Consider the following 14,439-nt stretch of genomic DNA (forward strand, 5'->3'; position numbering starts at 1 on the left):
GCAGTTTAGAAGTACAGAACTCCTTGAGTGATTTCTCTATCTGCCTTTCAGCCCGTACTTCAGTGTGTTGTTGACTAAATTTCATTTTTTTAAACTGTCAGATAGAATTTTTATTCTTAGCATCCCACAATTTTTTCCTAAATACTTGATCCTCCTTTTTATCCCACTTGACATTCATGAATTATTGTTCTTAATGTCACAGCTTCACACATAGTTAAACTTTTTTTTAAGCCCCCAAAGTTAAACTTTTCTTTGTAAATAATATAAAATTTGTTTAACATTCTTGTTCTATGTTTATATTAAGGTAAATATCTAAATTCAGAAGCATTTTTGTGATGTATTTGTAATCAGTGTGGGAGAATGTTAAGCTCATGTTAGTAGATTATAGTTCATGAACTACTTCAGTATTTTCACTGTTGTGTTTCACCTGAACAAGTAATCCTTAAATAGGTAACTAATGCATTTTTTTTTTAGAAATGGGGATTAATGTGGATTTGTCACATCTGGAAAAATTCCATTTGGAAAGCATATTTACATTTTGAATTTGTATCTGTCCAATATGAAAAAAGAGTTGATTTTTCTCTTACCTTTATTTCTCAAAGAATTTGATATAACAGCAATTTTTCTTTTCTATTTTTTCAATCTATTTCAAAAAAGGAAATTATAGGTAAATTAAAAATTTGCTGAGGTTACTTGGATTCATCACAAATTCAGAGCCAGCATTTAAGGAGTTAATGTATCTTATTAGGGGGACAGGAAATCTGGCAACTATTGCAGAAACTAGACCTAATGGTGCACACAAACAATTTGTCAGTCTTCTTAAATGTGAATAGCTTTCCGCAAAGTGGCTGCTTTTGCTTTGTTTGAACAGGCTAAACTTTTCCTTTTTGGACTTTAAATCTTAGAAGTGAAATGTGATCCACATATTCAATCAAAATCATTTAATTCAAAGCATATTTTGATTGGAACAAAGTTGACATGGAAAGAAACTCTAGAATAAAAAAGTTGAAAGGACTTTATATCATATATTTAGCAGGAAAATTTGAAACAGTTCTAATTAGGCTGAAAAAAACAGCTTTCTTCAATGTAAATTACAAAGGTCATATATCAATGTTAAGGAAACATTACCACTAGTGTTTGAAATCCAGCACATGCAAACATAACAGACCAGTTCATTTTAAATCTCTGTGTGTGTGTGTGTGTGTGTGTGTGTGTGTGTGTGTGTTATAAGAAGGCCTTATTACATGTTTTTAAAATGAAAAATACTTAAAATTCCAAGTTTATAATGTTGTATATAACATTTTTGCCAATCCAAACATTAACTCCTTTGAAACTTATTGCTATCTACACTCAAATGAATTAAGACTCTTAATTATATGTACAAAAAGTTATAAAACTAATTTTTATACTTTCTTCCATTAAAATATGTTTAAATACATCTTATAATTAAATGCATATCAAGTGATTTTTCTTATTTGAAGCTTATAGCTATGACATTTTGTATCTTGGAATTGAACTGGGCCTTCTCAAAGCCTGGGAATGGAAGTAGTAGTATGGGGTGCAGATATGTGTATCTGGGCTGCACAAGCCTATTTCTTTCTAGTTATATAATTATTTCTGTACTTAAAAGTTTGTAAATAATATTTGATTTATTTATTTGATTTTTTATAAAAATTATTTATCCTATAGATATCAATAGCTTTTATTTAGTTGCTTTTTTTAAATGGCATGATATGAGAAGAGTTAGCAAAAGTGTAACTAAATATTAGCATCAATCTGGGAATTACAAGTATGAGAAACACAAATAATACACAATTAAGGTTTCCTGGTCTTGAGGTAAACAATTATCTAACAATTTCTTTTGTTAATTGAAATTAGTTTTCTTGATTTTACGTAGTTTTTACATTAGAGGAAATATGATTTTTTGAAGATAAAAGGAAATTGCTAGAGTATTTCTAAGGCATGCATAGATTACTGAACACATGATTAATGCTTTTTATTTTACAATTTTTATTCTCAAATAGCTTAGAATTTCTTGGAAAAAGCAAACGATTTCTACATGTTATCATATTATTTGACTCCACTATAAGAGGCAACAATAATTTTATATAACATTTTTTATCAGTAAATAATTCATTTCCTTAATGGGTTAGTTTCAGGAAGACGTAGATTGCGATCTTTCAATGAGATTTATTGTTAGACACATATTCATATATGTTATAATTATTTCTGACACAGGGCTACACAAATGAGTTATTTATGAATAATTTACTATTTTCTTTATAATATTAAACCTTTAAGTTGTTGATGTTCTGCATGTGGGCCAAACAAATGAAAGTTACTAATAAGTGTGTGTATTTGACATCTGTATACTCTACTTTTTAGCGTATCTCAAGTGTTTTAGTCTCTGTTTAATAGATCTCATTAAAAATACAGATATCTGCCCCAAGACAGTTTGTCAAGACTAATATGAGTCCCCCTGGATTGGATTGACAATTTGTGTGAGGCTTCATATGATTGTCTTTTCATAGTCTTATTTGAACCTTAACAATTGAATATTAGTCACTGATTTATTTTATAACTCAGATGAGTTGAATATTATTGTATTGTGTTGGACATTTTAGTGGATTTTCTTTTTTACAGATTTTACTCAGAGCACACATTGGATGTAAATGATGTATCTAGCCTGCTAGGGGAGTACTAGCAATTGATTGGTTAGGTTTGATAGCAGCATGGGAAGAATGTTTCTATCCCCTAGCTGCAAACCATATTTAACTGCAGTCCTAATGAGGACTGTCTGTCCTAAAGGCTTTGAAAAATCTCAGATGCTTAGCATTCCACTGGCATGTTTTTATTTTTTTGTGACTGAAAATGTGCATATAAATAAGTATTTATATAAAGAGTATTTTAAAAAATCTTAACATATGAAAGGGGAATTAAAGAATTTTTAATTTATGTTTTTGACTCTCAAAAACAGAAGTTATAAAATGTATTCCCAGGGTTTTCCATTTTGAATTATTTGTATTTTTTACCCTCAGTAATTTCCTCTTCCTTCTTCTTACCTCTTCAGTCAAGTCCTTAGTAAGTGCATTTGTTTATTATCATATATATACTTTTGGTTAGGCAATTGCCATTCACTGGTATCAAAAGGATGTTAAAGTCCTGAACTGACTTTGTATTAAATGATTTTTAAACTTTTGGAAATTCCTGTATATCCATGGCAGTTGTTCTTGTGGGTCCCTTTTTAAAGCTATGATATATTGCAAGAAATGATTGAAGACTGCTGAGATTTTGTTTATTTTTTAAAATGTATTTAAAGTTTATTCCTTAAAGTAACTTGTTTATCAACCTCTGGAAGAGATTTTGCCAATAATTGGGTGAATTACTGGTCAACCCCTTAAGGACTGACCAAGTGTAACAGGGTAAGGGGAGGGATGAACCATGGCACTATGGTGACTTCTGCATGCGTGCTTGTGGCATAATGTGAGCATCGTGTCTGTCATTTCAGCATTTTTGCTTAACATTTTGATGTGGTGTCAAGATGTAAAGGTTTAAGCATCTAAATCTAACAAACTTCACCATTTTGAATGTGCATAAAGAAGTAATCAACATTAGGAAGACACAATTCTTTGATGACACATAAAATAAAATTGCCCTGGTTTTTAGAGCTTTAATATTGAGAAAATTCATTTGTACTTTGTCATTTGCTGAGCCTTCTGGAATTTTATAGTCTCAAATCACAACACCACGGACACTCAGGAGACTCCTGACTGTTTTATCTTATTAAACAATTTTGAAATCATTAATTTTTAATTAGCTTAGATGCGGGGGTTTCTTTTTATCATTTCAATAGTGTGTGTGTATATGAACTAACGTTTTTTATTTGAACTACCGGCGAGAGTATTATTTACATAAATAAGTGTAGGTTCTTTCTTAGAGTATATACTGTGAGTTTGCTTCATATAGTCACACATTTTTGTAGACTCAGATATTACATGCTAATCTATTATAGTAGAGCTTTTCAACTGTTTATTAACTCAGATTTTGAACAACTAAAAAGGACATAAGCTCAAAGATATGTATAGGTCCTTCCCTGATTGAAAGTTCTAATTAAGTGAATTGGAGAAAATTAACTGAAATTAGCTGTCAGAAAGTCACATTTAAATGAGTGATGAGCTAGTCTGGCAGTAAACATTTAAATGATATAAATTGCCATTTAAGTGTATGGTTTAATGTTTGTCATGCATTAATGTGACATGAGACTGCAGTGACAATCAAGCAGCTTGCTCTAATTTGAACATATTTAGGGCTTTTGTGTAGAGTGCGCTGCTCACAAATTAAGACAATTGCTGTTTTTATGTGTCTCTTTAACATGTCCTCCAGCCCCACCCCCTCACCCCATCACTACCCAAGACCTAAGTTAATGAAACAAGCATATCATTTTTTGTGTGCAACTTGCACTAATAGTTCCTGGATTTTCAGATTAATTTTAAATCCATGTGCTTAAAATAGGACTTTCCTGAAAGTTATTACAAGCCCTTCTCTTCTTATTTCAAATAAAATATGAAGCAGTTTTGTGTTCTCTTAGCTGTTTACTAAATTTATAAATATAATGAGTTTTATAAGAGATGTTTTAAACAGTGACTTTTACAATTGAAACTAAATAAATATTTTTTAGGCATATTTCAATTCAGGTATACTTTAGAATATGAGAATTGCCTAGAGTTTTATTTACAGAATTATTTTTTAGACTTTATGATATATGATATATTATGAAGCCATGTTAAATATTAGTTAAAGGAAATACATTATTTGAATTTAGCTATAAACAATTTTCTTATTCATAGGCAGTTTTTTTTGTTTTGTTTTGTGGTACACGGACCTCTCACTGTTGTGGCCTCTCCCGTTGTGGAGCACAGGCTCCGGACGCGCAGGCACAGCAGCCATGGCTCACGGGCCCAGCTGCTCCGCGGCATGTGGGATCCTCCCGGAACGGGGCACGAACCCGTGTCCCCTGCATCAGTAGGCGGACTCGCAACCACTGCGCCACCAGGGAAGCCCATAGGCAGTTGTTTTAATAAAGCACATATCTACACAAGTGTATACCTGTGAACTAATAGGAACGTCTTTTGTCGCGAGATGATTTATATCTCATTGGTTGCTTGCTATAGAAGTTAGTCAATTTTGTTTTAAAACCAACAGATTTCTTTTTATAATATTGAAAACGTAGCAGCAAGCCACACCAAAAATACATCACAGTCATACACTTATGACTCTAAAAATAAGAATTTCAGTGAGATACGTTACCTGATACAACTTGGTATGCTTCAAATTAAGCTTCACAGTTTGAGTTTGTGATTTGAATAACATTATTTATTGATAGACTAGTCCATAATGCTAAGCTTTTATGTTGGAATAATTTTTAACAACATTAAATAAGTATGAATACTTTTCTAAAAATAAGAAGTCTCTGCTTATTAAAACTCTTTAGGATTTTTAACATTATTAAGTTCAGGAAACGTTTATTGGTACCTGTTGTGTTTTAGGTACAGTGCTTGGAGCTGGGAATGTCATGATGAGTTGCAAGTGGATCTTGAACCCAGCATTTCTGTTGAAAACTTGATTATGTTCATTCATTATTTATTGGACACTTATGTTAATAGCATCAAATATTTGGTCTGATTTGATACTAGTACATAGAATAATAATTCAGTAATTATAAGTATTCTTCCCAAGATCTAATTTGATGACATAAAAACTCAGTTGAAATAACTAAACAATTTGTTTACAGTTGTTACAGTAGACAATAAAATGTTGTAATTCTAGAAAAATTATAAATATTTCAAGTGAATAGTCAGTGTTTAATATTTTCACATTTGCTATCCCAAAGTAACATTTACATTGTATGACCTCCTTTCTCTGAAACGTTAAGTTGAGTACCTGTCAGGCCCTGAGTTACAAACGTGACCAAGATAGACCCAGTCCTGGTCCTCACAGTGCTTACAGTACAAGTAGACTAATACTGAAATCTAAGCAGTTGATTGTAATTCAGTGTGACAAGTGCTGCAAAGTCTCTATAAAAATAGAGGGCAAATTCTGGTGGAAAATAGGACATCAGAATAAGTCTGTTCACAGTCAATTTAGAGGTAAACTTTACTGCTTGTTCTAAATTTCTCTATATATTTTAAAAATAGAATTCAGCATAATAATAAGATCTACACCTTTTTTTCAGGCTCTGGAGAGTGAATTTGTTTCCTGCCAGCTTCACCAGTGGATTGATCTCATTTTTGGCTATAAACAGCAAGGGCCAGAGGCTGTTCGAGCCCTCAATGTGTTCTATTACCTGACCTATGAAGGAGCTGTCAATCTGAATTCAATAACTGATCCTGTATTGAGAGAGGTAAGTTATCTGACTGGGTCTAACAGGTATCTGTAGGCCAGAAGCTATTAGATCTCATCTTCCCCATGCTTTCATTTTACTGATAATGAAACTGAAACCAGATGGGTAAAGTGCCCTTAAGCAGGATGGATAACCTTTAAGTTAGTGACCTAGCTGGGACTTGAACCCAGAACTTCCCTCCAACAAAATGTTCGACTCAATATAAAATGAGAGCTTTTTCAATTTGAACCCATTAAGGGATCAATAATCATATTCCTAATTTTTATAACTTTGAAGGCTACTCACTAAAGAACTAGGAAAATAATAATTCATTAAAGAAATAAGATTATAAGCATAAATCTATTTAAATGTGATAAAACACATATTTATATATGATACATAAGTACATGTATAACCATATAGAAGTTAATAGTAAGAATGAGGTCTATAACTTTCCTACATCATCAAACTTGGTGTTGGATGTTACTGAGACTTGTTTTATCTTTGTCATTGATTTTCTTAAGTAAAACCCTCAAAACTTGGTTTTGACAAATACAGTATTCACCAAAAACTGCATATAGCCTTGCTTTTTTTTTAAAGTATTTTAATTATACATCCTCCTGCTAACATACATCATACACAAAGATGTATGTATGTTCATGGAATTGAACAGACAACACCTTACACTTCTGTACTATTTTAGAAGAGAACTTTATTAAGGAAACCAGGGAGTTTTGATTCATAGGGAAAGTTGTATATGACTGTAAAGGGAACATCGTTTGCAGTAAGATTTGTCGTTTTTCACCGTCACTTGATGTATTTCTTTATAACTCTACTTATGACCTGATCACGTTGACAGTATATGAAAGTACATATTTAACTATATTCGCTAACAGCGATTATCACCTGGTTTATGTACTAGATAAAGAAGGTTAATACACAAACAAAAGCACTATGCACTCGATGCACATTTATCTTAAATTGCACAGGTTTTGAATTGCAGTGTTTCACTTTATTTTAGAACTGGATCAGGTGAACTCTAAAAGACTCTTCCAGTTTTTCAGTTGTTTGAAAATGTTCCTTTCAGGGGGCATTTTATTTTATTAGAGCAACAACTGACTGCATGACACAAAATATGCATAAGCTCCATGTATGAAATTGAGGTGGGAGCAAACATGCAAATGGTGTTACATAACTTCATTGTTAGAATAGAATTGAATAGGCCCATTTACTTTCTTTTTTATTGTTTTAACAGTATTTGAACAGTGGTTCTATTAATGTCCATAATTACTTTTCAGATATACCACCTGGTTCTGTTTTTTTGGGTTCCCTTGTAGTAATTATCCCTATCTCTACTTAGCTATTATATGCATGGAATCAATATAGATTTGATTTTGTCATGTCCTGTTTTGCTTACCATACCAGCATATATTATTTTATGTTGCTATAAAGTCTGTGTAGTTTTAATTTTGAAATTCCATAATATTTTGTAGAGTTGCTATGAAAATGTACTTAATACCATTTCTCCCAATGTGGGATCCTATTTTTTTTTTTTTTTTTTTTTTTGGGGACATGGGCCTCTCACTGTTGGGGCCTCTCCCGTTGCGGAGCACAGGCTCTGGACGCGCAGGCTCAGCGGCCATGGCTCCCGGGCCCAGCCGCTCCACGGCATGTGGGATCCTCCCGGACTGGGGCATGAACCCGTGTCCCCTGTATCGGCAGGCGGACTCTCAACCCCTGCGCCACCAGGGAAGCCCCCTATTTTTTTTTTAAGACTTGTCTATTGGTGTGTCCAAGTCGATACAGTGATACTTCTCCTGTCATTAAAATTTGTGCAACATGTGGTTGATAAAGGATGGCTCTCTGTATCTGTGTGATGCTGCTAGTTAAAAAGTGAAACATTCCATCAGCTGGATGTTTCCTCTATAGATCAGTCAGTATAATTGGCTCTTTGTTTTTACTCTGGATTGACCCACCCTGCTTCTCACACACATCAACTATTTACCAAAGCAGTTTACCATATACTGTTTACAGTACAAGCTAAAAGAGCACTGTCCAATAGAACTTTCTGTAGTAATGGAAATGTTCATTGTATCTGCACTGCCCAATACAGTAGCCACTAGTCACAGGTGGCCAGTGTGCATTTGAAATGTGGCTAATGTGACTGAGGAACTGAATGTTTAATTTTAGTTAATTTTAGTTAATTTAGTTAATTTAGTTAATTAACTAATTTTAGTTAATTTAGACATATGGCTAGTGGATACCGCATTGGACGGGGAAACTAGAAGACTGTTGTGTATCTTTGGTTACCAAATTTTCGAAATCCAGATTCTGGGCAGGTGGTCAGACAACGGAACAATAAATGTTTGTTAAATTAACTTGGTAGAATATTTGAAATTGGGCATAGTCCATTTAGACATTAGATATGTAGTTGACATACATGTGTAAACCAAATTATATTTTTTCTTTCACTTAAAGTAACATGTTATGACTTCAAATATTGGTTTTTATTGTGGTAAATAAATATACAATTTACGATGTTAACATCTTTTAAGGTATAATTCAGTGGCATTAAGTATATTCATATTGTTACGCAACCGTCGCTACCATCCATCTCCAGAATTTTTGTCTTTCCCAAACTGAAACTCTGTATGCATTATACAGTAACTCCTCATTCCTCCCTGCCCTCAGGCCTTGACAACCACCATTCTACTGTCTCTAGGAATTTGACTATTCTAGGTACCTAAGATAAGTGGAATTATACAATATTTGTCCTTTTGTATCTGGCTTATTTTATTAAGGTTCATCCGTGTTGCAGCATGGGTCAGAATTTCCTTCCTTTTTAAGGCTGATTAATATTTCATCGTATGTATATACCACATTTTGTTTATCCATTCATCTGTCAATGGATATTTTGGGTTGTTTCCACTTTTTAGCTGTTGTGAACAATACTGCTGTGAACATGGGTATATTAATACCTGTTTAAGGCCCTGCTTTCAAGTCTTTGGGATATATACTCAGAAGTAGAATTGATGGATTATATGGTAATTCTATGTTTAAATTTTTGAGGAACTGCCATGCCAAATAAGTTTTCAGTATTTATTTTTCATGATCAGCCTTTGCTAAAGACTATTTAAAACTTTTGCTGTAAGTTTCTTTTCTTCCCCACATCTCCAAGTGGTTAATTATTAGCAAATTAAACTTTAACTGGAGAGCTTTCCAACTCATGGCACCCTAATTTTTTTTTTTTTTTGACTGCACTGGGTCTTCCTAGCTACACGCAGGCTTTCTCTGGTTGTGGCGAGCGGGGGCTACTCTTCATTGCGGTTGCACAGGCTTGTCATTGCAGTGGCTTCTCTTGTTGCAGAGCACAGACTCTAGACATGCTTCAGTAGTTGCGGCGCGTGGGCTCAGTAGTTGTGGCTCGCAGGCTCTAGATCACAGGCTCAGTTATGGCACACGGGCTTAGTTGTCCTGCGGCATGTGGGATCTTCCCGGACCAGGGATTGAACCCACGTCCCCTGTGTTGGCAGGCAGATTCTTAACCACTGTGCCACCAGGGAAGTCCCACCCCTTAATTTATTTTTATATTATATGTTATATAAACATGTATTATATATTAGATTCAGCATTCACTCAAAAAACGTGGCCTATGGTGTATGGTGGGTACTCAGTGTTCTTGAAAGACTATATCAGTTCATTACTTTAGCACTATTAGCATTAATTCATTAATATACATTAGCATTATTCATATAAGTATACATATTTGCTTTCTGAATGTTATTGAAACAAATACGATCTTTTATCATAGCCATTCCTTATTATAATGCTGAATTTTGTGACACAATGCAGTGTGAAACAGTAGAATAAACAAACAAACAAATGTGGATTTGATTCCTGGCTCCAGTGCCAACTAGTGGTGTGACTTAGCTCTTCCTGAGATTCCGTATATGGAATTGCTACGATAACGCCCACCTCATGGAGAATTAACTGTTGTATAATACATGAAAAGGCCTGCCATGGTACCTATCCCATCATAAGTACTCAGCAAGTGTTAGTTCCTTCCCTTATGTTGTTCCCTGTTAAACCCGTGGGTTAGAAAACACAACTATGAAAAAGAATATGTGGGCTTCCCTGGTGGCGCAGTGGTTGAGAGTCCGCCTGCCGATGCAGGGGACACGGGTTCGTGCCCCGGTCTGGGAAGATCCCACATGCTGCGGAGCGGATGGGCCCGTGAGCCATGGCCGCTGGGCCTGCGCGTCCGTAGCCTGTGCTCCGCAACGGGAGACGCCACAACAGTGAGAGGCCCGCGCACCGCAAAAAAAAAAAAAAAAAATATGAATTACCGATTGCGTCATAGAAAGAATCATAAAGTGTTAACACTGGCGAAGTTATTAGAGATTGTTTTTTAGAAGATTCATACAGAATTCATTGTAAAGTGAGGCAAGGAGAAAACAGAAAACAAGAATAGGTCATTAATTTTTTTCGACAACCTTTTACTAAACCTAAATTATGTAATAAGGTTAAAGAGTTGAAAGGCAAGTCCCTGCCCTCATCAGGTAGAGTTCATTGTCTCGTGGGGAAATATGGATAAGTAAACAGTTATAATACTGTGATAAATTCAGTGTAGAGATAAGTACACTGCATGCATGCACAAGCGTGGCGAATAGGCACTAAACCTAGACTGCCAGAATCCAGCCATGTTTTTTGGGAAATGAGAGGCCGGAGCTGTAGATTGAAGGGTGAATAAGAACATTGGATAGAGTTGTGAGCAAAGGATAGCTACACAGAAGAAACTGTATGAACCTCCTGCACAATGTGTGAAAGAGATCATGGCTGGAGATTATGTTTGTGGAATGAGCCAAAAGTGATAAGGGGAAGCACGTAGACAGGAGCCAGAAAAAGTAATTTTAATGCCATGGAAAGTAATTTTAACTGCATTTTAAGGCAGTGGATTGAAGGTTGGAGGTTGGTGACATAACCATGTGTGTTTTAGAATCTGTCTGAAAGAAGGCTGAACAAATAAGAACTGAAAAGTCCTCATTGTATTATTCTAAGAGTCATTAGAGAAGGACGCTTAGATGGTAGAGGACTGTGCTGTGAATGGGAGGTGAACAAGTAAACACAGTGAGGAAAGGAAATAATGGAAGGGAAAACTTCTCACTGCTTTATTAAGATATAGTTCACATATGATACAATTCACCCACTTGAAGTATACAATACAGTAGTTTTAGTTTATTCATGGAGTTCTACAAGCATCACCACAATCTAATTTTACAACATTTTGTCACCACAGAAAGAAACCCTGTACCCATTACTAGTCACTCTGAGGGAGATTTTTTTTTTAAATGGGTAGGTAATTGTGTTAACTGGAAAGATCCAAAAAGAGAGAAGCACATGAAACATAGGAGAAAGAAAGCATGAAATAGACTGCCAAGCTCTATGAGGAAAAGGAAAGGAACAAAATCCAGAACACAGATAGATAAAGCACTGGACAGCAGGAAACAATACTCCCTTGTCTGTGGTTAGAGAATGGAAGGTTAGCCTGGGGACTGGTGTAAGTAAATGTGCATGAATGAGGTGGAAGGGCAACAAGATTATGAGGGTTTTTGCCAAAAGTGAGGTAATATTTGTGGAAATACCTGACATAATGATAGGTGCTTAATTGATGCTCAATAATATATAAATTATTATTTCCTTTACATGTTTTTCTCTGTTCTCAATAGTGGGAGAGTAGATGTAGAAAAAAGTTGAATAGAGAAGGGGTGTACGTGTGTGTGTGTGTGTGTGTGTGTGTGATTACACATGTGGAGAGAGAGATGGGGTTTGGCCATGAGAGTATGGTGGAATATATAAAAAAAGATTGAGGGACTTCCCTGGTGGTCCAGTGGTTAAGAATCTACCTTTCAATGCAGGGGATGCAGGTTAGATCCCTGGTCAGGGAACTAAGATCCCACATGCCCTGGGGCAACTAAGCCTGTGTGTTACAACTACTGAGCCCACACGCTCTGGAGCCCGCCCACCACTAGAGAGAAGGCCATGTGCCGCAACACAAGAGCCCATGTGCCGCAACACAAGAGCCCACGTGCTGCAACCAGGACCTGGCACAGCCAACTAAATAAATATATATATATATTTTTTAAAAAGACAACTAGGAGCAACTGTAAAGGGATATAAAAGAAGATTTTTCTTTAAAAAAAAGAATTGAGAGTGGAAGAGTGGTTGATGAAATTGTTAAAGGGATATTGTTGAAATGGTGGATCTAGGCTGGTTTGGATAAATAAGACAGACTTATAAATTGGGAAGGTTTATTCTTTCATTAATTATTCATTCACTTATTCAACAAATATTAATTTTGTTCAAGGTGCTAAAAATACAGAGATGAGCGAGAAAGTCAGTCCAAACCCTTTCCCTCATGGAGCTCACATTCCAATGAGGTGCACAGAAAATAAACAATAAAAACTAATTTCAGTTAGTGATAAGTGCTGTAAAGAAAAAAGGCTGGGTTACAGAATACACAGTGACTTGGGAGTTGAGCAGTCTTTCAGAGAGGTTGCTCACAGACTGCCTCTGTCTTCATAAAATGTTTCCTTCCACACGTTGAGAACAACGTAAATTCGTATAAGCAAACCCCGGGAGGCAGCTCCCACCGCTCTACTCGGGCCAACCATGTGCCTGTAACCCCAGGCCAGGACAGCCTCCCAAGTCTTGTGAAGTCTTGCTAGTTGTAAAGCTTCCACTGTCACCATCTTCTAATTTACTCTCCACCCCATCTCCAGGCCGTACCATTTTTCCTTCAGAATCTTGTTCTTCTAAGAGGCTTTAACATCCCTAATACTAGGAAACTTGTGCATACACTTGGCTTATATTGAAACATTATCCCTGTGAAATCACAATAATGGTACCAGGATGGATTTTTGCCTCTCTAGTATTAAAAGCAGACTAGACTAGACTTATTTCTGGTCACTATGATATACTTGGTTCAATCTGGGACACTTAGGTGTCCACAAAGTCATACACAGAGGCAGGCTCTCCACATACAAGTCGTGTATTCACTTACTACTTGGGAAAAGCTCCATTCCTCTTGAGAAAGTTTTATTCTAGAGTGAATGATTAATACATATGGTGCAGTAAGTGATCATAAAAATAATCTCTCTATAAAAAAAGCACTAAACAATAGAAATAATAACCATAAGAGGAGGAAGAGTAATCAGAGAAACAGCCTGCAGCACATTAAACTTTTATGTTGTTTTTAATTTTTAGAAAACAGCTGGGTTATCAATATACAACTATGTCTGTATTCGCATATGTCACACACCAGGAAGAATTATTTTTCAGGCAAATATGCTTTTCCTCCCTCCACCCCCAAATATCTGTGACCTCTGACTAGAGGATATATTCTTACCTTGAGCTCTTTATTCTAACAGACCTTTTTACTCTTCATTATTTCTCTATTTCCTTGGGGTACCTTTTTCCCTTTTTCTCTACCTTTACCACTTTTAATCTACTCTATTTTCCTAGCATTACATATATGTTTTTATAGACAAGGTACAAATAAATAAAAATTGGTTATTTTCTCATGTTTAATTCTGCTGAATTTGGTTTGACTCATTCACCTTTCTTCCTTCCACCAGCATTTCAAAAAAAAAAAAAAAGAAAGAAAGAAAAATTAAAAACCATGGAAAGAAGAAATTTAAAAAGAGAAAAAAATTAGGTTAATTGAATTCAGAGTCAGATCTGAGTAAGAATAAATACTTTTATTAAGGAAAAAACCTTGTTCCAAATTCACAAATTAAATTAATGATGAGTTGAATATTAACTTTACAAAATAATTTTTCTTTTCCTAAAAAATGTAAAATAAGTATTTTCCTTAAAGAATTTCTTTAATATATTCAGAATATAATTGTATTTATAGGCATAATTTCTAGAACAACTCTATATCCTTTCTTATATCCAGAGTTCTATCAATTATCATGTAAATGATATTTGCTATATCCAAAAGTTCAGAGCTCAGTTAGCTATTCCTTAGTGTAAAACAGTTCACTGATGGAGTTTTATTA

At 34.9% G+C, this 14,439-nt stretch overlaps 1 protein-coding gene across 3 annotated transcripts in view; it reads left to right on the plus strand.

Annotated features, from left to right (window-relative positions):
* Nucleotides 1-14,439, plus strand: part of LRBA (LPS responsive beige-like anchor protein) — a 723,035-nt gene that overhangs the window by 644,224 nt on the left and 64,372 nt on the right. For all 3 annotated transcript variants that reach the window (XM_024764049.1, XM_024764050.1, XM_024764051.1), the window contains one exon: nt 6,233-6,400. In XM_024764049.1, the coding sequence (XP_024619817.1) occupies nt 6,233-6,400 (168 nt within the window). The remainder of the gene's footprint in view (nt 1-6,232; nt 6,401-14,439) is intronic.

The sequence above is a fragment of the Neophocaena asiaeorientalis genome, unplaced genomic scaffold, assembly GCF_003031525.2.
Source record: "Neophocaena asiaeorientalis asiaeorientalis breed wild unplaced genomic scaffold, Neophocaena_asiaeorientalis_V1.1 scaffold594, whole genome shotgun sequence".
Lineage (NCBI taxonomy): Eukaryota > Metazoa > Chordata > Mammalia > Artiodactyla > Phocoenidae > Neophocaena > Neophocaena asiaeorientalis.